Source organism: Amphibalanus amphitrite, unplaced genomic scaffold (genome assembly GCF_019059575.1).
Source record: "Amphibalanus amphitrite isolate SeventyFive unplaced genomic scaffold, NRLGWU_Aamphi_draft 000081F_arrow, whole genome shotgun sequence".
Classification (NCBI taxonomy): domain Eukaryota; kingdom Metazoa; phylum Arthropoda; class Thecostraca; order Balanomorpha; family Balanidae; genus Amphibalanus; species Amphibalanus amphitrite.
In genome coordinates, this window is record NW_024881577.1 from 846,431 (window position 1) to 873,538 (window position 27,108).

The window sequence follows — 27,108 nt, forward strand, 5'->3', positions numbered from 1 at the left end:
AAGATACTAAGAAACAGGTAGGTCAGATGTTTTGAGTGACGCCCAAGCACCGCCCAAGTCATAAATCTGACGCATCGGTTACATTTATGGTTACATTTCTCAAGACCCACGTGACTATTGTGATAAGTTTTGTATTTTGCAAAGTTTCTGCCTAACAGAAATTATTAGAACTTTACAATTAATTATAAATGTTGTTTAAAGTAGAATATGAGTACCTAACTACGTCTTAAATTATAGATAATAAACTCTAAGCAGTTCACGTGATGCTACCAGATTCTGTGGTCAGAGTCAGACAGCATCTTCTTCAACCTAAATTTTCAGCACTTTGCACTTTATTTGAAGCCAAATGATGGGCGTTTTGAGACACACCATGGAACACTGAATCTAATGATGCCAAAGTTATATCACTTCTTGCTTATATGCAGACTGGGATATCGGATATCTCATATCCTCAATCCTGGCTCAAACTTTGGTCAGTTTAGTTTATGCATAGGTGTATGAAAAACTTGAAGCCAGTTTAGTTTTTCCTCAGATGACTCGGCTACCAAATCGTGTCCGACTGGGGTTCACGTGATTGCCTCGCCGGGCGTGTTCCGTTTTTGCAACCAAGGAAAGGCGCTATACCCGGAGATGCTCTTTTCCAACCAAACCAGTCCAAACCAAACCTAACCTACAAACCTACAACGGGCCAATAGTTTCTGTGGACGACCGGCTGCGAACCCGAGACCCCTAGATCACGAGGCATGCATGCCACATGTAATATGTATGTACACTGTACAGCAAGTAGCGCCATGAGTGGTGCATCGGTTGCATATGGGTTGGATGTGGCAGAGCCAGAGGCCGCTGGAGGCGGGAACAGGTGGCGCCACAGTTGGCCAGCTCCTCGAGGCGCCCAGGACCGGCCCGTCGCCGTGGCCGCTCGCTCGGTGCGATCAGTCGGACCTCGGCGACGGGCGCGGCCGTGCCTGTGCGGGCCGCTCTGGTGTAACCGCCCCGACAGGCGCCGACAGCCCTGAAGCTCCTACGGCAGTGGGCGTGCGTTTTTAGCTCCGAGATTGCTCGCGGTGCGGCTGTACAGGAACTGAGACTATCATTTTGCGATGTCAGCGAGGCCAATGAAAGAGACCAAAGCCTGAGGGAAGTGGATCTGGATTAGAGGATCACCCCAAACACCTTTCTGCTGTTCCGGTGGTCATGTGCACTGACTGTGTGCCCGACATGACCTGACCTGAGCCGGTTGGATGCTGGAGGATTACGTTGGGGACCTGACCTGACGCGAGGTCACAGGTCACCAGACGATGGTGTGCCGCTGGCCGTGGTCTCAATGGCCTGTGGTGGCCACTCTTCTTCTGGTGTGGTCACAATCTGCATTGTTCGGTAAGACAAATTAGCGCAACTAGCTTTATTTAGAGATGCTGTGGCAGGACACACATAAAGTGACACTTCTTTATGAGTTAACAATGCGGTACAAGCGCATGAGTAAGCTCAAAGGTGCAAATGGCAAGTAGGTATAGTGTGTTGCAAAATTAGGCACCTTGCCAATGTAGGAAGGTAGGTACCTATGTAGCCTACTTATAATACGGTCTACTGTTACACCTGCTAATGACAACAACAGCTAACAACACCAGCTAATGCTAACGATACGTATGTGAAATTGCGTGATTTAAGGGCACAAGCAGATACCATTACCACTGTATGTGTTGAGCATGCCCATTCGCCACCGTCGGCGGAAAAAATGTTTGTGGATAAGTCAAGGCCCTAAAACGATAGCGAAGTATGTTCATGTAAGGGTTTGAGTTTGATGCCAATGCCCTAATTAAAAATGAGTAACGTTTTTAACCACTGTCATACCCTGTCGATAAACAGCATGCACTGGGGGTTAACCCCACTTTTTATGCCACTTAAAATGCCACTTTTTATTTTTGATGAAATATGTTCACGCAAAACTCTCGACCCAAGAAAGATCGGTGCTATCCCACAAGTCTTTTTTCTCTCTAAAGATCGCTAAGAACACATTTAAGTATAGAGATGAAACACTGAAAATGCGCATACCTGACATTTAATTTTATATGGATTTGTTAACAACAACTGCACTTTTAGCTCAAGTCAGGTCGAGTAGGCATGGACCTGTGATTTCATTAGTATATCTACCTATGCAGTATGCAAAGTTAAAAATATCATAATTTTGCACCGCCCTAATTGCCCGGGTGTCTTACGCAGGGACAACCTTTTCCAGAGGTCAACACCCTAGACACCTTTCCCAAGCAAAAACTGCACCATTCGACGCAGCGGAGCATGTCGAACACGATGTAATGGTGTCAAATCGCTATCACACCTCTATAACCACTATCAGCGACCAACGAGATTATTTATCGAATGCCCTGATCCAATTAGTGGTAAAGTGATCTTGGATTCGACCTCATTGTCTCTGACTTGACTACAAAGGCCCTTGGCTGACCTAGGACAAAGAAACTGGGCAACATTCTCACTCGTAGCATCTCGTAAAGCAGAGATGCTAATCATCAGTGTGAAGGCACCTGCTTATTTCTCCCATTGCGTTTGGGATTAATTAAAATAAGCTATGCACGAACTCCACAAGTTTCATACCGTGCCCGGCAGCACTGTCTCCGTGCCCTTTTCAGAGTGGTGTGAAAAGGCTCAATGTTGTGACAATGGCACGGCACCTGGCATGTGCGGTCTGAACGGTGTGCTGGAATCCCGCAGCAACGATAAAACCGAGGAGCATTTTGCTAATGGTGAAACGCTCGTTTGCAACCGCAAGCTTTAGTCTATTTTCAACCCGTCACGGACACAATATAAGCATAATTCGTTGCATAATATTAGACATTCCGTTTGAGCATTGCGTTGACGTCGTTGTTTTACAACTAGAGTACATAATTTTTATTTTCCACGGTGTTATGCACATTGCACATTATACAAACGGCCCACATTCACAATACAATGGTAGCGACATATTGGCATATGATCAGAAGCTCTCAAGAACATTTTTTGGTATGAAAAGCTACCTTTTGTTTCAGTATTTCGCTCAAATCAGCTAGGTCGAACCTAACAACCTGTTTGTAAAGTTATAGATGCGTCGTGACTCGTGTAGAACGTATCCAGTTTTATTTGCTTTATGTCCTAGGTATACAGTCAGTCCAATTGATCAAGAAGTCATGGTCGTAGTCATGTCACGGTCGTATAAATTCTTAATTTCATCCTTGATCAGACATACTCAAATACCTACCTACATGTTTTGGAAATTACTTCTAGGATTTTTTAACATGCAATTTTGGTAAATAATGTAGCTTTATCAATTACGAATCATTTACACCCACAAATGCTACTTTGCCAAAAATGCAAGAACTGGCGTTTAAGGAATAAGGAAATAAGGAATAAGGCGATCAGGTGATAAAGAAAATGTGTAGCGCGAGTTGGTGCACTTGTTTCTTGTAAAAGTGTCACGAATCACGAATAATACATATATTACGATCTGGCGTATAAATTTGATGCAAGTCAGTTGAGAATGTTCACCTCGTTTGAGGCTGCACCTGTAATGGTTTGAGGCTGCGCCTCAAGCGTAAGGAACCTATTCGCTTCTATTTGTTGTACTGTGTGACATAAGCACAGTATTCGACAGATCGTACTTTGGTTGCCCATGACTTGCACTTAAAGGTAGTGTGCCAGCTTTCCTGGACCATATGGAGTTAATGACCCGGATAAGGAGAACCGGATTTTTAGAACTTATCCATACCTTCAAAACTTATGGAAACGTCTTAAATTCTTCAAATTTTGAGTACCCCAGTGCGAAATTCGCCCCGACGGGTTGTCGGTCGTACCCCAACCACATTTCACACCACTATGAACAATAAATGCACACACTAAAATCGCTATTACCGATAGGCTCATCCAATCAAGTTTCGATAAACCCGTTCATCATCATCTCCTGCGGTTTCGAACACGCCTGTTAGGTGGCTTCTGATGCTCGTCGAGGTCGGAATTTCCAAATACGCGTGGTGCGTCGGGCCGCGCGCTCTGACTTCGGCCAAGAAAAATGCGTCAGCTGATCATTGTCATTTCTGCCACTTGCGTGTGGTGTAATGGGGTCATAACTTAAGAGACGGCTGTTTCATATCAATTATTTTACATAAAATCATATTTCAAACCATAAATAATGTTCGACAGCCAAATAAAAGAAACAATACCAATACGGGCTTACAGTTTAAGGCTCGACATTGTGTTGTCTACGATTAGACAGCTGATAACTCATTCCCGTACGTCGTATGGTCGTAACACTATAATGACCTTTGCTTATTGTCACAAGTGCGCCGCATTCGCGATTGTTGCCCGACGCCTGTTTGCAGGTGAGCCCACTACAGTTGTTATACATATCTAAAAACCGATAAACTTTTAGGCGAAAAAGGCACTATTCCAGGCCCATTTTTGATTTTTTTTGCGATATTAGGTAAAAACAGAAGCTTCTTATCCTAGGAAAAATAAAACGGGAAATCTTTCAAAGGTGGCACACTACCTTTAGAAGTTTTTTCAATGTCTTGCCTGCTTTAGTAGAATCACGGTCAGTGAACAACGATAGAAAAAAAAAAACGAAAAAAAAAACGATAGGTCATTTCTAATACCAGTTATGTAGTATCTATGGCGACCGTTTCGGTTAAGTTTACTCCCTGCCAGATGGATAACTGTTGCAGCATTTTCGTTTTGTTCCGTTTCTTCGCAACTCACATGCAGTATACTTGAGTGGAAGGGGACAAGCGTTGCATGTACGCTGCTTTTTATACAGGATTCGAGTCGTCTCTTTTGACCTATGTTTATCCTGCCCAGTGCTCATGTTAAAGTGATAAGAAGGTACTAAGTAGTTTTGGGGGGGGGGGGCATATCGCACCCGTTTTTATTTTTTCATGCATGTTTGTTCACTATGAACGTTCGCTTGTTCAAAATCTTATTTTTCTCGACTCTTAATGAAAGGATTTAAGCTATCACAGGAAACATTTGTCGCCTGCCTTTAATTGACTTTTTTACTAAGTGCCACCTCGAAGGTGAAGAAAATTTTCCTCATTCATGCTTTCACCAGTCAAGTTGCTTACATCAAGCATCAGGCAGACGGAAGATACTTCAATGTAAACTTGCATAGAGACGCCCGGGAGACACTTCCCGACAGAAGCGTTTCCGCGACGAATTTATGGCGATAATATTTTGGTGTGATGTGCCGACATTAAACATAGCGCGTCACGGCAGCAAACAAATGACGGTCAGTAGATACCCGAGCGGTCCGGCGGACGGCGGCGACAGTCAGCGTCTGCAGGAGGACGCTGTCGTGTTCCGGGCACGTGTTGTGCCGCTGCTGCAGCAGCAAAACATTTGTAACATGTCAGCCAATGGAAGGGCGAGCGAGCCGCCTGCATAAATTTTATACTGAGAAATATTGTTGATAATATTTTGTTTTTAATTTGACCACAAATTCAAAATGCAAACCCAAGGTAGGTACCTAAAACATAATTAGTCATTTATAGGTGCTCCGTTGATGGTGGACAAAACTGGGCAATGATGTGAATAGTACCCACACTTGTTTTACACAGGTAGGTAGGTATACGTATTTCGGGGTACACGGAGCGCGGCAGAGCCACCTCCTTACTTTACTTTAGGAGTTGTGTGGCAGGGAGGGGTTGGGGGGAGGGGGTGCCTTACAGTACGGAGCTCCAAAATTAACCTTTTTACGTGATATCTATCGTCACCAATGCCGATTATAGCGGGTAGAGCCCATTTTCACTTACCGTGTGTAGTTGGTTTTCTAATTCTAATGAATTAGGTACGACATAATTTTGCGCACACTAAAGGTACGTACATTGTGTTAGCGTACACTGTTTAAGTTCACAAGCGATGCCATTTTCACATCCAATATGCAGTCAAGCCCCTCTGCAGTTCCGTGCGACCGAGCCAATACTACTAGACGAGGATGTAGAGCCGACATTCCAATCAGCAATGCCGGCTATGAAGCACCGCTCTGCCGGCGAATTTCCTCATCGCTCGCAGACACCCGGAACTCGGATGCACCCGTAAAGTTAGCTGATTGGCGATAAATAATGGCCGCTGTTGGTACTGGGGGTGGATATAGAGATGCCGGGAGCGGTGCGGTAGGCCGGCTCTCACAATCAGTGGATAGCGGCGAAAATCCGGGTCCGTCCGTCCGTCCATATGAAAAACATGTTAAATTGTGAATATTCGAGTCCTTATGAAGACATGTCAAATATATGCAACCACAGAAACCTTCTTGACCATTTTCTTGGACCTATGACGCCACAGAAAGGTCAAATTGTACCGGTTTACAATAAAAAAACATTTTTTTACGTACAAGTGACTTTACTCACGTAAAGGATCATATTCAGTCAGCAAGAGGTTGATAAGAATCATAAATATTAGGTACTCCTAACTGATTTCTAGCGCAAATACCAAAAATATTGTGACGTCATAAGAACCTAACTACCTTTTCAGTCATTCAAATGGCTATATCTCAGACAGTTTTAGAGATATTTTGTTAATTTTTGGGATGTGTAAGGCCAGTAAGGGTTCTCTAACATATATTCCGGTTTTTTGAAAAAAGAAAATCCAAAATTTCAAAAATATCTCATTAAAGCTAAATTTTGAGTTAGAAAATCCCTAGATCTAGGGATTTTTATATTTTGGAAATTTCAAGATAACCATTTTGTTTGCAACGCTTTTTATACCTACGGTCCAATTTTTGAGTCGCTAAGTTGAAACCCTGATTTTCTGCGATTTTTCTTCGTCAATAACTTTGTCGACGAAAAATCGCCGAATATGACCTCAGTTTGACCACTATAGCTCGTGACCTGAGATGACCTACGACCTAATTTTTTCAGTTGTGTAAAATTGATGTCCAGAGAGATACTGAAAGTTTCAAGTCGAAATTCGCAGCCGTTTCTGAGCTATCTGCGAAAAACCGTAGGGGGAGGGCCTTTTGCCCCCCCCCCCCCCTTTAACGGGTCGCGGGTTAACCATCCTCCTGGATATGTTTTCTGTTCTTTCCACTGTCGGTTGATTCCTTCTCTGCACACCCATCATTCGAATTATCAATCGAAATCCACATATGTCTGCCTCTGTCTGTCTATCTTTCCGTCTGCATGTCTCTCTGCCTGTCTGTCTGTCTGCCCGATTGTGTTTATGCTTCAGGTAATGTATTGTATGTAAGTTATCGTCAGTCCAGTGTCTTCTCTACCCGCATCGATTTCAGGTGATCATCCTTCCACCCACGTGGATCTTTTCTGACCCAGGCGGTATTCCTCCCCTCGGTAACCATTTTACCGTGGCCATGTGACCCCTCTCTCCAATTGTGACCCCTCCTTTGGCCGTGACCGCCGGTCGGCGCCTGTAGAGACCCTATCGATCGGCGCGGTGGATGGTGATGAACCGAGACGGCCGCTACCGCGAGTCGCCGTCGCGCCGCGGCTTCTTTGGCCGGCCATTTCCGCTGCCGGGACCGACACCCGCCGGTGCCGGCACATTTGTCGGCGCCGACGGCCGCCTCACCGATACTAATGGGCCGCCCACCAGAGGGGAGAATTGTGAATACTGAGGCGCTGCTGAATATTGAGACCCGAAATGTCCGATCTGGTGATGATCCGTGAACATTACGGGTCACTGAATCAGGGCCGGTTTGTCTGGGTCAAATGTAGATTGCAGATGAATAGTCGCTTTCGTAAATACTATACACATGCAGTATGCATGACTACAAAATTTGCAAAAATGTCAAAGTAACAGAACTGAAGAGAAGCTGGCTGCCTGGCAACATGATTAACGGTTTCTGGGAGAATTAATCGCAATATTTGAAAACATAGAATTTATCAAGCCTGACCCTAACGTATCCGGGTTCAAGAGAGCAGCGTTTTGTATGATAGTAAGGTCACACGCACCATCCCGCGACCCAGCTTTCCCATTCTCATTGTGGTAACGTTGGCCCGAGATAAGGAAGACGTCAGTGCTCTGTTCTCGCCCACTGAGTCAAAAAGAGACAGCGCTGTTCGTTAGTTGAAAACAAAAAGATCCGGTCAGCTAAATCTGAGGATTTAATATCGCCATTTTCTTCTTCATGATAACACATCGTGCTGTGGCATTCTGTGTAAAATATCATATCTAGCTTTTTTTTTGCTGATTGAGCCACACTCTCTCGTATCTAGTTGTATACACCTAGGTACCCTTCACGACACCTATGTTCAGACACACGCCAAAATGCAAGTTTATATAAAACAAAATTAAACGACTGAGCCGTCGGACCCGGCGCATCAGGAGCGAGCCAGCCTCGGTAAGCTCGACGTCGGCACGATGAGGGGCTTAGAAGATGGGCAGAGGAGGGAGCTTGGATCACGCGAACCACGCTACAGCGAGCAGGTCAAGCACTGTACAACAAAGCACAGATAGGTCCATCGCAGAGAGGTCCGTGGCATCTCTTCCAGCCATTGCACAGTCGGATACAGTTTGTCAGAGAGGAGCTCTATCTACCGATTACACAATACCTACACATGCCTTAGCACCGACAGCAGCCGCCTGGGATACCCAAATTACTCTATTCATGCAAGGAGCTACGTTTTTATACCGACACTGCCACCATGCGATGGAGGAAAAATGCGTGCATGCAAATGGATAGCAACTCGCATAGTTTAATTAATGATGCAAAGCTCGGGCTAAAGAGGCTCAACTTCAGCCCCGCAGGTATGATATCCTGGCTTGCTGGGTATTGAAGCAGGGCGTGGAGCTTATTGGTCTAAGAAGCTTAACTACAAAATTCAGCACCTGAAAGCCGCATAACAAGGGCTCAATGAAAACGTTACCGTTCCAGGCTGTGTTTGATAATTTTAAGGATTAATGAATCTTATTTGGGCTCAATGCTAGTGCAGGCTTGTACTTTTCTCGTTACATCTAGGTGCTTTCTTGTATTTTAGAGCCCAACATAAAAGTCTTGTAACCCTTGGTCCGCCTTCAATGAGTCAAACTTAATGCCAAAACTGGCGATTCAAAATATTTCGATTGAGTCAGTTCTAGTCACCAAGCCATGTGAATGACCCTACGAATGAATGATCATATGAATGAATGATCCTACGAATGATGCTGCGCAAATGAAGCCTATATGAAGCTGCCGTCGCCAGTGCTAACTGCACTAACTTGTTCGGTGTGGATAACGTGCTTTTGATAAATGCAAGAAGATAAATGCATTTGAGATGATAGTTATCATTAATTAAACTAATTTGATAACTGCAAATTGTCATAATAAATGACAATTTTTGTTACTTTATTCAAGCAAACTAGCTACTGCATAGTTGCTCCAAAGACAATTATATTTACGTGTGTGTAGTATAAGCCTCATTTGTTCTGCAACTTATGCTCGAAATAGGCCGATCGCTCATGATTCAGTGCTGCAGTATAGATGGGCACTTCGATGCGAGCCTCGATATCTAACTATCGTGCTCGCAGCAGTCCAGGGCACTAAGTGGCCGTTATTCACCGAATTGGTCAGAGATTAGACGATTAGACTGACTTATTAGGCAGGCGGATAAGAATGGACTCGCGCAGTTGTATCAAAGTAAGCAAAGTGCGTGCGAAGTTTTGCCATAAAGGAACGCTTTATTATATGAGGTAAACCTGTAAGTGCTTTACATGTTTTATTTTAATTGGCTCAGTTCATAACTATAAAATTTGCATTTTGTTTGAATGATTAAACGATTGTTTTCAAATCAACGATAAACTAAGTTGATTTCAATATAGTTTCTTTCACCCTTCTCTCAAGACGAGATTGGTCTTCGAGCCATGCTGACTGGTGAGTGAATATAAGTGTTTCGCTTGCAGACCCATACCACTGCATTTTCCAGTGCCGCGCCCGCTTGCGATGCTCGCCGGGTGCAGTTTTGACTGCCCATGTCTGGCGCCGTTCCCCTGGTTTCATGGCGCGGTGCGTCCGGGCCTCGTGCAATCTTAACGGGACGCCGGTGGATGTTAATGCATAATGGGTCGTCTGGTGGCGTGCAGAGATGCCGCACCACGTGTCACACGTGCCGCGCACGAGCCACGCGCCCTATGTGCCCGGCAGCAACACCTGCCCACGGCCGTTCGGCAGTTGAGTGGATTTGAGACGCTTCAAAAATGCATCCTCAGGTGTCGCCTGGGAGGTGAAATGGACATAGTCTTGCTGGATGATGGCCCCAAGAAAGTGATTCATAATTACCGAAATAATAGCAAGATGAACTTCAGTCTAAAACAATTCATTAATCACAAACTATGCTGCGAGCATGCTTGTTTTTTAAGCACTTCACATGACTGAAGCACTGGAAATTTCAAAAGAAAAGTTGAAACGATTACTGGGGATGGTCTTCTAAAATGTTTGTTTATCCAGTTTATTTCTAAAGAGGCCTTAAAGATACATTTTGCGAAAAGATAGGAACAAAATATCTTTCGTGAAAGGCAAAAGTTACTATTCAGCGAACCGGACAAGTGGACTCTATGACTGACTAGCAACATCAGTCGTTGTTAAAACCATTTAGGAATATGCTTTTAACTCTTTAACTCTTGCTTTTAATGCTTTAAATAAAGGTGTTGGGACAGAAGATTGCACCAACTCCGCTCAATGTCCTCTGTGTTACGAACACTTAGCGTGTCTTTTTTAGTAACCAACTTTAAACCAGGTTTCGTCGAATTCCTCCAGCACCTCACCGGGTGATATCGAGCCACATGTATGGTGCCTCGGCACGCCACACACAGGATATTTTATAAAAAGATACACCACATACCGTCCGGGGCAGCAGGCCGCCGGGGTAGGTATAACTACAGTCCACAGGGCCCATTACCATGGCGCGGGCCATGCACGGACGCCTCCACTTGCCAGAACCAATGTCACATGAATGTGCTAACAGATGGGGACAAGGCCGTCTAGGATGTAGGAGCGGTTTCAACGACACTAGCTATAAGCACCTGGCCTCCGAACACTAAAACGAATCCTGCGAACCGCCGAATCAGTGAATTTACAGCTCGTCAACGGACGGTCGGCGGCGCAGTGATCGATAACATTTGCTGCCACCAGAATCGAACATTTCCGCGAAAACCAATTAGACTTTTTCATTGCGGGCATGCACAAATTCGCAGGCTTTATGATCGAGATTAACAAGCCACTCGAGAAGTCCTGATGCTTAGCGGGAAAAGTTGTAACGAAACCCCAAACTGTCGTTTTATGCTCGCCGTAGTTTGGCATTCTCGGTCCGTTTAATGCACCAATGTACGTCACCCATTCTACTGGAGCCGTTCGGTGCATTTCAGTGGGCTGCGCCGCCGGACCGAGCACGCCATGGCACGACCACACCAGCCGAGGACCTTACTTTGACCGCACCATGACCAACAACGTGTCGACGACCATCGGCCGGACGGTGCTGCTGCGCTGCAGGATATTCCAGCTCGACGGCCAGGCGGTGAGTGCGGGGCAGAGGGGAGGGAGGGGAGGGGAGAGCGAGAGAGAGAGAGAAATAGAAGGGGACAGGAAGATAGACACACATCTTTACAAATATACAGACAAACCGACGGAAATACAGACAGGCATAGACGGGGACTGGTGACACACCCCACCTGATCCTAATTTTAACGTCACGCCTAGTTCAAATGGCAGTGTACGGATAGAAATCACCGTTCGGCCATCATTTTCAGCAGTAACCCTCTATTCCCCCATTTAAACCACATGGCAGAGTCCGTCAGTGATGGCTACGGAGCAGTTCTTTTGCTGTTGGCGGAAAACCTGGAGCGGCACTCCATCGCTTTCCTTTGATGTGCTAATGCTACCCGTTCAATATGAAGAATCTAAACATTCATCAGCATTCTGAAAACCAAAATCATATGCCCAGCTACAAAAGTTGCATGATGATCAGCTTTTCTCCTTCTATGCAACCCAATAGTGTGTTTTTATTGGATACATTCGGAAGCAGCACCCGAGCTATTCACCGCCAATGAATACCAACGCACTAGCAGCGTCGGTGGTTTCATGAGCGGGTGCCATTTGTCAGCGGCCGGTGGTCTTCCATAGTCTCCAGGTGTGCCTGGGTCGTTAGTCAAACCGCAAACGAATGCCAGCCGGCGCTGCGACAGCGACCCTTCACAGTTGGGCAGGATATGCAAATCAGCTATATACTTACTACCGGGACTCCCGGCACCCAAGATACAAAATCGAAATTATGTACATAGTTCCTGCGTAGTTAGCACAAGGCTGATGTCTTTCTCTATAAACTCTACCTACTTGTTAAATGTGATAATTGCGATGAGATCTTTAGTTATTATGAAATTATATGTTTGATTTCCATTTTATCATGATTATTCATTTCACATTTATTTTCTAACTATTGCTTTTTCTATAGATTTAGCTCGAACGTTTGAATGGACGGATTGGCAGAGCCGGTGCCCACGTTGCGTACATACATCACAATGACATAATGCATTGTGTTTTAACTACAGTGCTGATACCTCTATGAAGCTCTTCTAGCAACACATCTGCTTCTGTCTCACGCCCAAAATAACTGGAAATGTTCTGGGGAACGATCGACCGTTTTTAATTTCTTTAATGGCTTGTCTGCGTGTGTGGGTTGGCTTTCTTTTTCTCAGTCCAAGTTTTCCGGTTGGTGGCTGATGGAATTTACAAAGTGTGTCGAATGCATGCGGAATAATAGCAGTGCCTGGAAAAGAAATTGATGGAGTGGTTCCTACTCTGTAAATATTTGTCCTTTCTCCGATTTATGGCTTTATTTGCAGTCACAACTCACGAAGCTAGCACATGACCTGGATGCAGATTCGTCCTACGTCAATAGCGTCGTCATGCAATTAGCGTATCGTATTTACCATATTTTCACCAGAAGAAGCTATCTAACGAGAAACGCATGGCAGTACAGAGCAAGATGAAAAGGAAGACTTGTTTCTTTTGAATAATTTTATTCACTAACAAATTCATTTAATGATAAATGCAGACAAATCGACATGAACATATGTAAGTACGTCCTTGCGTTTTCACTTTTCCTTGGCTGTTTCACACACATTTCACGATTCACGTAATCATTAACGGAGTTTATTTTAATGCCATTATCCATCACTTTTTATATTTGCCCCTTGGCATCATTGAGCCAGTCGTTCATGCCAAACAGACTACACAGGCTGCTCCTCTCGCTGTATGAACATCGGTCGACAGCCGAAATTGCTTTCCGGTAAATTGGTATTTCAGCCTATTGTCGACCAGTGATTGAGAAGACGTGAGATTACTCGCGCGGCCACCTCACGAATTGATGCTGCGATTAATGTCTGAGGCAGCCGGCGGCCTCATTGATGGCACGCACTGTAACGCCGGGCACGGCATCACGCGATCGGTCCGTATGAAAAACTTGTCCGACACGCGACTCCAGACCGCAGTCGGCAAAACACCTCCGCGCAGCAGAACCGACGCGCACTAATGGTCCTCCTTTCAGTGGACCGACTTATACGGTGCTGAACTGTCCGTATTGTTTTTGGTCAGCTCACAAATCACGGTGGAGTGTTTCAAAAGACGGCAGATCGTTTCGTTTATTGGTAGCGATTAGGGTCACTACTTTCTGCTATTTGTGCCTGACAACACGTTTAGCGGGCGGCACAGGAAAATTTATGTTGTAGATTACAACTTTTTACATAGGTCAATGGGAGTTCCGTGCGTTCTGAAATCGCCTGTGATGTATGGGCGATATTGTTAGTCATCAGAAATGCAGGGTTGATGTTCCCGTTGAAAACATGGATATGTTTGAGCTATGCCTTCCCATTAGCCTGGACAGCATCAATAGACAAAGCCAACAATCTAAGAGCCGACTGGCCGAAATGGGGAAGGAGCTGCTGAGCTTTCTTTTGGCGAAGAATGGTGTTTCATGGCACACTATTCAGCTTCGAGAAGGGTGCAGTTTTACGGACAAGTTGAGTGAACTTTCTCAAATCATGACAAGGTAGGTATCCGATCGTCAAATATATTTAGCATAATTCTTAAATAATGAATGATGCACAGTTCAGAGTTCGTCACCTGTATTTTAACCGTTTTTCATAAATGAAAACATTTAAAGCATTCCCCGTCTTGCATCAGCGAGTTTCCGCACAGCTCCGTCTCATCGGCTGCGCAGTGCTCCCGTCTCGAGTCATTTCGTCCCACATTGGGGCCATCTGGACTTCCGCCTGTCGTTGTTAACTGCTCGAATGGCGTCCTTCACCGGTTAATAGCGAAATCTTGACACGCGTCAGTCATGGCCGCGGAGGTGGACCGCTCTCTCGCCGAGTGCTTTGTCCATGCGTGGCGGAGCTCGGTCCCATTCAGTGGGGGGAAATAACTCGTCCTGTGCTCTCGTTACGGTTTCGCTCGCCGCTGTCAGCGGTGCTGCCGCGCGCTCTCCACTTCTACGGGACATTACCCTTCGCACGATGGCGGCGGGGGCGGCGACGACGAGGTCTGGCCGGCACATGGCAGCGCGGCCGTGTCAAGCAGTGGTACCCGGTTACCGTATTTTTCAGTAAATAAAATCTCAAGATAATTTTTATAGCATCAGTATAGGTCAGTAGCCCTCGCACCATATCGTAGGCTTCCTAACGACCGGTAACTTTTTATGTAAGCAATATTTTTTGCCTAAATCTGGTCTCATTACAATGACACAGCCAATGCTCATCAGCACCACACCATATGCAGGCGCAGCGTCAACCCCTTACTCTGCGATCTCTTCTGACCCAGTGTGCACAAAAGGCGGTCCAGCAGTGTCCCTATTATTGGATTGTCGGTGCTCGCGGCCCGCTCGGCCGGTCGGCCGTCAGCCTGGCGCGCGGCTCGCTCCGTCAGCAACCGTCACCGTGTGTCGGCCGTGTCGACGGCGTGTCTTTATGTGACGACTTGGCTCGTTTAGCTGTGCCGCGGCGCCGCCTCTCCTCGACGCCTGAATATTGGGCCCAGTTAATGTGCGCCCATCAGGTCGATAGTCGGGCCACCGCTGTGCGTCAGGCGACATTCTGCGCCAAAGGAGGGATAACAATAGCGGAATACCGAACCGAGCGATATAAAGTGAAAACACAGTGGCCTTTCGGTGCATTGCATGACATTGCATTGGGCATTGTATTTGCCCGAATGGAAATACATTTTCACTGCTACTTGTTTGGCAGAAAGACATGTATCACAATTCGCAGCCACTTTGCTGATAGGAGCAGGCCCGCTGATCCTATAATACTGAACGCTTGATACTGAGGCGTCTCAATACTGAGGCGTCTTAAGCAATGCTAATGTAAGCTCAATACGAGAATTGTGAACTATGGTACGCATTTTAGGAGTTTTTTTCAGCTTTTCCTGTTTGGCATCTTAGATAACCACGGTATATCGTCTTCACATTCACCAGCCTAGACATTCCCAAGCATAATTACCTACCGTCATGACTGTAAGGCGTTTTGCAGCTAAATCCCCGGATCGAGTACGAGGTGCCACGCGCGATGCCGCGAGGAAGCAGTGATTTAGCATGAAATCCAGGCCGGCTCTAATTTAAAAACTGGACATCCGCGAAATTACTCTGCGAATCTGGAGATAATCTATCGTCCACATTTGGCGCCTCTTGGGCGATCTTTCGCGGGCCGGCTATACAGACGTCGGACAGCTAATTCAGCCTCTAATATTACATATATACGGAGCCGAGTCCAGTTAGCCGTCGGCTGAAGTGAGCAGATTACAATCTGCGCGGCCGATTATAGTAGGCGAGATGCGGTGGTGCGGGGCCGTTCCGGATGGTATACGGGGTGCCGGCTCACGGAGGGCGTGGGCTCGCTCCGGGCTGGTGCGGGGTCTGTTCCGGGCTGAAGTTGGAACTGTCCCAGCCTGGTGCTGATCCCGCAGCGCGGCCGTGGGGAGAGGGGCTGCTGATCCGACCACCGAGTCCGTCAGGAGCCGAGACCGAGCGCGCTGCCTCAGATCGATCACTATACCGGCGCTGGAGGGACGAAACTGGCGCGGGGGTCCTTACGGCGCGCCGTGTTACAGCGGCGCCATTTAGCCCGACAGACTGGAATTCATATGTCAGTTAATACACACACTTTTCAAAGAAATGCCACTCGTAACATAACTTTCACAAGCGACCCTGTAGTAGCTAGATTGCATGGGTGTCATGCCTTTGTCAGATTCAAATGCTTCCTTTTAATGCATTAACAGCACCAATAGCAAAGCTACGAGCGTTTCGGACTATGAGAGGCCTGATCACCTGGTGGATGCTACCACCATAAAACCAAACTCGGCCCGAAAACTTCCATTTCATGGCAGCGTGCATGTCTAGTAAGTAATAACCAAACTAGTCGTAAAGTTGGACCATGAAGCTCAAGCCTAAAAGTCACCGCGAACGAAGTTGAGCTCGGATGTAAAGTCAATAGTACGCGTGGGTGCCGATATCAACACATCAAAAACCTAGCGGATAATGTGACACTCCAGTATTGAGGGGAATACTCATTTTGTCAACTTTGACCTTTTGTGCTCGACTTTTCACTCGTGACGTTGCTTCAGCTGATTTCGTATCACTAAGTACTGGTCCGCCGGATCTGATAAACACAAAGAAACCCTCGAGGCCATGGCACCATTGAGACGCATGATCCTTTACTTCTTCAGTCTAATTTTCAACATTTCGCCCAGCCCTCGTACCTACATAAACGAATCCTCGGGCTGGCCGGCTTTTTGGCTGCAACCTTTCCCTTTCGGGCCCGGCTGGGGCTGTCACGAGTCACGACCCAGTACTCACCATTAGGTGACTGGAGATCACAAGTTGCACTTAAATAGCTACGTGAGCTCTATCCTGACAGCAGAGAGCTGTTGCGAATGGCTCTCAGTCCAACCCACACGACCGCACAAGCGCTGAGCGGACTGAAGCGCTTCGCCGCCGACGCCGGCCGGTTGCCTGGATGTATAGGCTGTGCCGCCGTGCTCCAGTACCATGCGGGTCAGTATACCAATACAGGCTCTTGACTGGAGCCTGCCCTGAACGCGCCTGTTACTTTTATCGGATGAAGATTTCTACGATGAGATGCGTCCAAATAACAGTGAATGTAGAGTATACACTTCTATGAACCATTCGATCCCCACTTGAACTTCAAAGTAACAACGTGAAAGCCTTGTCACTCTGACATGCATCACACATCGATGTGTCGATTCCAGTCGCTACAATCATCCACTATTTTTCACAGGGCTGTGTTCATCTGTCCACAGGTATCGTGGATCAGAAAACAGGATCTACACATTCTCACACTGGGAGCCTACAGTTATACAACCGATGACAGATTCAAGGTAAGACGTTTATAAATGTTTTCCGGTGATCTGATAGCGCCAACCACCACTCAGAGGCGGCGATTGCCCCATTTTTTTTCCCTGGCGTTTATTATCTAGTGACATTGAATAAACGGTGTAATGTGGGTCGAGCACGCTTCGTTCCAGGCCCGTGATACACTCTATCAGGCGGAGTATCTTGGATGCGTGTCGGCTCGGGTTCCCACCTTCGCTTACGGCCTCGTAAAGCTAGTCGTATCCGCCGGTGCCGTAAATTGAAAATCCTTTCCCCAAGTCAGAGTAGCCGGAAAAACAGGCGCCGAATGACGCTGTGGAGGATGCCGGAATGACCGCGGTGGCCGAGGAACTCTTTAAAATCCAATCATCATCACCATTAACCCGGCCGGTGGTCCTCCTGCCGACCCTAAAATCGCCGTACTTGGTGGGGTGCAAACTGCAAACATCCCGCAGGGTGTAGTCCTGGCGGCGAGCTCCGCTTGGAGCGCCCAACGACCAGACTTGGACCTCCAACTGGCCGTTACAGAGGGCGCGGAGGCTTTTCATGGTCACTTCTAGAAGTCCCAGCGGACGCAAATACAGTCTACGACCGATGCACTTGTGGTGCTTTGGAGACTTACTTCACCGTAAAGGTGGCAGAAATAATGAGAGAAAAAAGAACGGCTTCGAACGGAGATAGCCTCAACCACTCAGGCTGCAGACATTAAAAAATTGCAAATGAAAATCAGAATCCTTCAGCTCCTAGGTTACCATAGCAGGGGCGGATCCAGAAAATCTCCAAGGGAGGGGCCATTAGAAACCAGGAGGCCCCCCCCCCCATAATCCCACCTGTTGGAGGCCCCATCTTCCCACTTGTTGGGCCCCCCCCCAAAAAAAAACTGCGTCTATTGAGCTTATCTAGCTGTTCAGGCAACATCTCTACATCTGTGCAGGCTTGGAGGCCCTCTGTGCAGGTTAGGAGGCCCTGTAAAAGTGGTCATCTCTGTGAGTATAAGAGACCTCCAAGTTATGAAAAGCTTTACCAATCTTCTAACAAAGAAGTCTTCTCAGCTAGTCTTCTAAGAAATAACTAAGTGGGTAGGTTAAAAAAAAACTCATCGGATTTCGGCCACTTTATTTTCAGGAGGCCCCCTTTTCAGCTTTTTAACTTTTTAACTTTTTATTTTCTTTTTGAAAAAAAATCGGCCAAGGGGGGGGGGGCCATGGCCCCCATGGCCCCCCTTGTATCCGCGCCTGTACCATAGACTTATGAACGAGTCATTTTAATATTGAAAAGACCGTTTGAAATACTTGAAGAGCTGCAAACACTGAATTATGCCGGCGGCACCGGGCCGACTGCGTGCGGAGCCTGTCAGGCCGACCACGGTCGTATCGTGTGACGACACCACCCCTCGTGTCCGGCGCCCCGCCCTCTCTATAATGCGCTATTGATTACAGACACAAATCATACATGGGCCATCGACAGTGGTTGTGATTAGTGGTGTGGCGTGCAAACGGCCGTCAACAGACGCCTTTCACAGGGACCGACGACAGCGGTCCGGCCGTCCCCCAAACGTGGGCGGCGCTGACCTCTGCGCCCTGTTATTATTGCCATCTTTAACCCTCGCATGTGTGCGGCGTTTGCCAGCTTCTAATGTGTAGGGGGGGGGGGGGGTCGGTTGGACCCCCCCCTTGCCGTTTGGCCCCTGATCGAGCTAGAGCTTCGCGGAAAAACGAGCGTGTTGCCCGTGACGAGAGGAAGCCGATGATACCCAATTTTAAGGTCCTAGGTCATTGGTTGACCTTCCAGGTCAGGTCAATGACCCAAAGTCGGGAAAATCGGGACCTGTTAGAAAGTCGTAAAGTGTGGCTGCTAAGGGGTTTTTCGGGGTGCTGATCACGAATATCGTGTTAGTTTTGATCACAGATGATGTCTTGAAGCATTTAGACCAGGTCGGGTCAGGTCAGGTCAGGTCAACCAGTAGGCGTCGTGACGGGTATTCGTAGTACGTGTCAACCGCCTCTGACAGCTTCGTAACATGTTACGAAGTCACCAAAACTACTTCGTAAATGTTCAAATGGTTGCTAAATTCGAATTCAGCTCCAAAAACTAGCCTAGAAACATGTAAAACTCGAAAAAGTGACCCGAGGTCACCCAAGGTCACCAAAGGTCAATGACCTGACCTGACCTTCAGGTGACCTTGACACACACGGGAGTAACATCAAAACACATGTTTGAACGTTTGAAACCACGAAAAGCTTGCAAACACGCGGCTAGTGCGAGCCGACATACGCGAAATCGCGATTCCGGCCAAACATGGTCTTGGAAAAGAGGTCACAGGTCAAAGGTCATTTGGGTCAGGGTCATGAAATTTTCAGGGTAGGTGTAAAATTGATCAATGCGAGGGTACTGAAAGTTTCGTCGCGATCGGCCGCTTTTTACGCGAGTTATTCGCGAAAAACCATGGGGGGGGTCCATCCGACCCCCCCCCTACACATGCGAGGGTTAAAGTATCACATTGTTGTCTTCATAAGTTGGGATCCATATGGCAGTTTTATTGCTCTCTGGATGTGAAATATGAGAAGTTAATGATGATGTTTTTGTGGTATCGTATATTTTTATCTAAATACATTGTTTGTTTTTGGTTCCTCATTTCGCCGACCCTTTTGTCACTGTCTGAGCTCCACTCCTATTGGGGTCTCGAAACGTTCTGAAGGTCCTCTATTTTTACATTATATCTCAATGTCATAGTGTTGAGGACTCTAACCTTATTTTCTCGTGTGCTGTCGAGTCAGAGTTTGTGTCAGAGAGGTCGTGCATCTTGTGTCGATTCCCTGCGGGCTCATAACTCGGCCGTCTCCCTGTGGCTGTCAGTTGTCCATTCGCTCTGAAACCGGTCCTGCCCGGGACCGGGCTCCTGCGCTCGCCGGTGCCGGTAACGGCAACAGAGCGGGGATGGATGAGCTGCGATTGGTCCAGCGCATGCACGCAATGGCGATTGGCCGATAGAGGAAAGAGAATGAGGGGTGCGGAGGGAGATGCGTGGACAGCACAGCGATTGAACGGTCTTCGGCGTGACGCCCTCTAAGGGATGTCGAGCCCCTCCCACTGTCTGCTGTCAGCTCCCCTCCGCCACTCCCGCGATGGGCACTTCGGGCGACGGTGCTGTCTGTCTGGACATTGTCTGGACGGTACACCGGACAGCAGACAGCACACCAGACGGTAAACAGACAGCAGATACGGATAGCAGACAGCACATCAGACGGTAAACAGACAGCAGATACGGATAGCAGACAGCACACCAGACGGTAAACAGACAGCAGATACGGATAGCAGACAGCACACCAGACGGTAAACAGACAGCAGATACGGATAGCAGACACCGACAGACGGCGCACACAGACAGAAGACAACGACAGACAGACAGACAGACAGACAGACAGACAGACAGACAGACAGACAGACAGACAGACAGACTACATCCTGGTAGCGGCGACAAGCGGAACCGATGGCGTCGATCGCGCCGCCGGCTGGCGCCGATGTGTCACGACAGCCGGGCCGGGCAAATGACGGCGTTTCTGCAGACCTCCTTTATTTGAATACATATTTGTAGATATTTGCATGGAGTTCCTTGCCTGCTTCTCGATCTCTTGTTATTTATGCTTCTCATTACGCATTGCGCACTGCGCACTATTACGTGATGAGAACAATCGTTGCAATTGTAGAAGCATAGGAGGTGCTAGTGTGACATCCGTGGATTGTTTCTGCCAACCTTAGTGCGTGCCGTCTGAAAGTTTTTCAATCTTGGGCTTGTTGCGTACAATATTTCACACAACTCTCAACAACTTCAATCTTAATTACGTTGCAAAATATAGCGGATGACTCCTCTGTCTATAGCTTTACTTTCTTCCATTCTCATTTCAGAATATTACGAGCGAAGTTACGTAATCAGACAGACACCTACTTCACTCGTAACATGCTTGCATCAAAGCAAGGTACGCAGCATTAATAGGGTGAAGTCGTATAAGAGTACGCACTTAGTGGACTTCTTGCTCTCATTTGTTTAATATTTGAAGGAAAGAAATCACAAATAGGGAATATTAAAGTTCATTGAATTAGCCATCAACCCATGGGGTAACGATCCTTCAGCGTAAATGGAAGTGGTCTAAAACTGACATTTTCTGAACCGCTGCAGTTGCGTACTCTTACCATATGGGGTGTGTAAGAGTACGCACGCCAGGCGGGTGGAGTACGCAAGCATATGAACACACACCTATGCAGCTTGTACTGTCCAAATGCTTAATTTCTGTTGCTAACCAAATGCTAACTCAGAAGGCATTTAAGTTAATTCTAGTAGGTATCCCAAAAGAAAAACATAAAATAAATCTTTCAAGTCTATAAATCAGGAAATAATCATGTCGTGTGTTTCTTTAAAAAATGCACAATCAAAAGGGAGAATAACTCGTATTTAGAAGAATTTCGGGTACGCATCTGCATCACAGTGCTACATTGATGATATACCTACAAAACAAACGTCATTGAGCGATAGATTAATAATTTTATATTTCTGTATATTCGATTTAATGTATAATTCTGCGTACATCGCGGGACCGCAGGTTGTTTGAGCAAGCACCTCTGTAACGCCGCAAAAAAGCCCGCCGCCAAACGAGAGGATGAGCCTTGCACGTGCAGACCGGAATGGGTGTGCTACGAACTGACATGCACTGCACTCTAGGCCCGGGCAGCGCTTGTCGAACAGCACTGCGGATCCGAAGGTTGGGACTGAAATTGTGAAAAACCGCCCGCCCGCCGCAAAACGCAAAACCGCAAAACTCGCAAAACGCACGCTCAAAACGCCAACGCAAAAGCCGCAAAAAAAACAAAAAACAATCGCCCGCAGGCACAAAACCGCAGAAAAAACGCAAAAAACCGCAAAAACGCCCGTCCGCCGCAAAACGCAAACACCGCAAAAAAACGCAAATACCACCGCCACAAAAAATCGCCCGCATCGCCCGCCGCCAAAGGCAAAACGCCGTAAAACACGGCCGCCCGCCTAAAACCGCAAAACGCAAAAAACGCAAACACCGCCGCAAAAAACGCCCACAACGCACGCCCGCCCGCCGCCAACCGCAAAACGCCGCAAAAAAACGGCCGCCCGCCGCCAAACGAAAACACCGCATAAAACGCAAAAACGGCCGCCCGCCGCCAAACGCAAACACCGAAAAAACGCAAACACCGCCGCAAAAACGCCCGCCGTAGGCAAAACGCAAACACTGACGCATTAAGACAAATATGGCGCCCTGCGGCAAATGTGGTGCATTCATATCTACCGTTTAAGCAGCCATCCCTTAATTAGAGCGCATCCTAATCGTCCAATGTTCGACAAAGTTACGCACATTCTGCACTTTGTGGCAAAAATGGCGCTTTGAGACAAACGTGGCGCACTGCAACAAACGTGCCGCATTCGTTCATGTCGCTTAACAATTCATCAACCCACCAAATTCTAGTCCAATCGGACCATATTTGACAAAGTTACGCATATTTAATATTTCGCTATGGCGTATCTCCGCCACGAAGGTGCCCACCTTCGCACGTGTGCCACGTGATCGCCGGTGGTGTAAGCAGTACTTGTCCCCTCACTGATTGCACCATTTCAGTGTTCCTGGCTTGTGCTATTTTCGTGCTATAAGGCCACAAATCGGCAAACACACGATAATCTGGGAGGTACGCGACTCAAACACGTGGCCACGTGGCACGTGCCGGACCTCTGATAGCTTCACCGTTCACGCCACGTGATGACCCATCGACGTGGCCATCAGCATGTAAAAGATGACCCCGGCCGGTGTCACCGTCTATGAACAGTGGACGGCTAAACTCGAGAAACGGGAAAATTTAGGGAAATTTCACCTTCCGAATATATAATTTCCCCAGAATTTTCAATTTTTCATTTTACAAAAAATCCGAGATAGCAGTTTTGTAGCCCCCTTCATTCTGTGCCTAAACCCATTTTCAGATCGACCCTATCATAAAAACTGACGGCCTGACGGCGATTTCCCCCACTCCTTGCATTTCACAATGCTAGTATATTTAAGCACAAAAATTGACCCCGTGCCACGGCACGTGCAATAGCACGTGCCACACGTGACCACTGGTGCAACAAGCTGGACTCATCTGCTCATCAGCTGCACTGATTTGGTGTCGCTAGTTGAAGTCGTTTCCACGCCATAGAACCCCGAGTAGGCCAATGTCGGATTTTCCCGGAGGTTACCCCATCAAACACGTTTGCACGTGGCACGTGCTTTTCAATCGCCCCATATCTGACCCATACCATGTGGTAGCCGATACCCCGGGGCACAACATATTGGAACATTTTCAAAATCTAACGTGGAAATTTTTGACAAAATCGATTTGAAAATAATTTTTCGAAATCGCCATAGGCTCAACATGGGGTAACTGTTTGTGACGATTACCCGAAATTTTGTCAATTATATTTTAAATAATTACCACCGTCGGTTGGGGTGCCATCCCGAGATCCGACCCTGAAAATATCAGCAAATATAATTGACAAAATTTTTCGCAAATCGCATTTTAATTTTTTCCCATGTTAACCCTATGGGAAAATGCACGTGCCGATTACCCCAAAACGGGCCATTATATTTCATAACGAAGCATAACAACATGTTCTATGGTCGTTTCTCAACAGGTCCTGAAAGTTTAAACAAAATCGTATCATATAATTTTGTGCAATGAACGAATGAAAATGTCTCTGCAAAAACGTCCATTGACTTAGCATGGGGAGCAAAAAAAGTTCAACTTCAAACTCGTGCAATTCAAGTTAACGAATTCTGACGGGTATACGGCGCACACGGGCGTGTACCTGAACGTGTCGGTCATAAAATGGTGTGCAGCAAACCATACCTTGATCGGCGATTTTTTCCGCTATTCGCGATCGCGCAAAAAGTGTCCAAAACCCCGTTGACTTAACATGGGGAAAATGGAATCGCACGTGCCACGTGCCACGAGGTTTTAAGCGAGTAGCGACCGGTGCCAACAGGTAGATCGCCTGCGGGAGCCCATACCCTGAAATTTTTACGAAAATCGAGCCACAAGTTTAGGCCCCTACCAAGTTGCCCCAATTCGCGGCCAGACATGCTAAACATAGCCCGGAGAAGGACCGCTCCGGTTGTTTTTCAATAGAAAAACACAATTCTAACGAATAGTGTTTGTCAATGAAGAAACAACCTGCGGTTACCAGCATCTGCGATGCTGGGCTCCGCATCGCGGGACCGCAGGTTGTTTGAGCAAGCACCTCTGTAACGCCGCAAAAACGCCACCCGCCAAACGAGAGGATATGAGCCTTGCACGTGCAGACCGGAGTGGGTGTGCTAAAAACTGACGTGCACGGCACCCTATTCGCCCGTCTAGAGCGGTGTGAAAAATTTGGGTGCAATCGGCCCGGCCGTTTTCGAGATCTTGAAGCGGCACCCTGCACGTGCGCACGTGCAGGCTGGGTCCCAACTGACTTGTGCACGGCACTCTATTCGCCGGTCTCTAGCGGTGTACCAAATTTAATCGCATTCGGCCCAGCCGTTTCCAAGATCTGGAAACGACCCCTACACGTGCGCACGTGCAGTTGTACCCCAACCGTGGCACATGAAAATCCATACTTACTGACTTGTGCACGGCACCCTACTAACCAGTCTCTAGTGGTATGCCAAATTTGAGCACAGTCGGTCCAGCCGTTCTTGAGATATGGAAGCGTCAGCCTGCACGTGCGCACGTGCAAACTGGGTCCCATCTGACTTGTGCACGGCACCCTACTCGCCGATCCCTAACGGTGTGCCAAGTTTGATCACAATTGGCCCAGCCGTTCTCGAGATCTGGAAGCGTCACCCTGCCCGTGCGCACGTGCAGCGGCACCCCAACCGTGACACATGGAAATGCATTGCACGGCGGGTGCCTACATCCATGCCAAATATCAGTGCAATCGGCAAACTAACTACAGAGTTATTAGACTTGTTACCGAACTGACACCTCTTCGTTTTGCACGTGGCACGTGCATTAGGGGTCACCCATACGTATCGAGGGTAGCACACTACGTGTGAGAAAGGAAGAAGCTATCCCACACAAAAGACCGCAAGTGAATCGGTCAAGTGGTTGTGGAGATATAAGCTTTGCAAAGGCGCCCCCAGTGCGGCCGACTGCTAATAATTAGCAATATTCAGCGTCGCGTCCGCACATGGGAGGTGTCCCCTTCACCTGTTCGTATACTCTAATGTGGTTGGGTTCAAGTCACAGTCGAGCCCTGATTTTTTACAGCTTTTCTTAAAAACGGCACATCGTGCAGTGACGTTCTATGCACCAGTGGAAAGAGCATCAGAAGTTGTATATTATATTAACTTTTCACCTATATGTCTTACTAAAGATAAAAGTTATAGAGGAATAAAAACGCTCCCATTGACTTTCCATGTTAAAAATTTTCATTTTCCAACGAACTTTATTAGAAAAAAACGATTTCTGCCAGCTTAACGAAGCATACCAGCATGTACTACGCTCTTTCCTGTACAAGCTATAAGAGTTTGGGCAAATTCTATCTCTAAAATTTTGTACAATGAACGAATGAAAATGTTTCTGCAAAGTCTCGGCATCGCCGTCCATTGACTTAACATGGGACACAGCAAAATTCCAACTTTGACCTTGTGCATAGAGGTGTTGCGAGATTCTGGCGGGTATACGGCGCACACGGGCGTGTACCGGAACGTGTTTGCCATAAAATGCTGGGAAGAAACCCACCTCTTCCTTGGCTCGTTTTCCCGCCATTGGCGATCGCGCAAAAAGTGTCCAAAACCCCGTTGACTTAACATGGGGAAAAGAATTCGCACGTGCCACGTGCCACGAGATTCTGGCGGGTATACGGCGCACACGAGCGTGTACCTGAACGTGTTTGCCATAAAATGCTGGGAAGAAAACCACCTCCTTCTTGGCTCGTTTTCCCGCTATTAGCGATCGCGCAAAAAGTGTCCAAAACCCCATTGACTTAACATGGGCGAAAATGGAATCGCACGTGCCACGCGCAAAAGACTTCTTAGCGAGTAGCGACCGGTGCCATCAGGTAGATCGCCTACGGGAGCCCATACACTGAACTTTTTACGAAGATTGTACATTTCGTCTAGGCCCCGCTCAAGTTGCCCCAATTCGCGGCCAGACTTGCAAAACATAGCCCGGAGAACGACCGCTCCGGTTGTTTTTCAATAGAAAAACACAATTCTAACGAATAGTGTTTGTCTTTTCAAACAACCTGCGGTTACTCGACATCACTTTTGGCTCCCTCGCATACAGCGGCACCCCAACCGTGACACATGGAAATGCATTGCACGGCGGGTGCCTACATCCATGCCAAATATCAGTGCAATCGGCAAACTAACTACAGAGTTATTAGACTTGTTACCGAACTGACACCTCTTCGTTTTGCACGTGGCACGTGCATTAGGGGTCACCCATACGTATCGAGGGTAGCACACTACGTGTGAGAAAGGAAGAAGCTATCCCACACAAAAGACCGCAAGTGAATCGGTCAAGTGGTTGTGGAGATATAAGCTTTGCAAAGGCGCCCCCAGTGCGGCCGACTGCTAATAATTAGCAATATTCAGCGTCGCGTCCGCACATGGGAGGTGTCCCCTTCACCTGTTCGTATACTCTAATGTGGTTGGGTTCAAGTCACAGTCGAGCCCTGATTTTTTTACAGCTTTTCTTAAAAACGGCACATCGTGCAGTGACGTTC

The 27,108-nt window shown here is 47.2% G+C and overlaps 1 protein-coding gene across 1 annotated transcript in view; it reads left to right on the forward strand.

Annotated features, from left to right (window-relative positions):
* Window positions 1-5,432: 5,432 nt before the first annotated feature.
* LOC122379610 overlaps window positions 5,433-27,108 on the forward strand; it is a 29,905-nt gene continuing 8,229 nt past the window's right edge. The window contains exons 1-3 of the mRNA XM_043361943.1: window positions 5,433-5,495; window positions 11,332-11,480; window positions 17,273-17,350. Coding sequence (XP_043217878.1) covers window positions 5,483-5,495; window positions 11,332-11,480; window positions 17,273-17,350 — 240 coding nt within the window. The 5' untranslated portion in view covers window positions 5,433-5,482. The remainder of the gene's footprint in view (window positions 5,496-11,331; window positions 11,481-17,272; window positions 17,351-27,108) is intronic.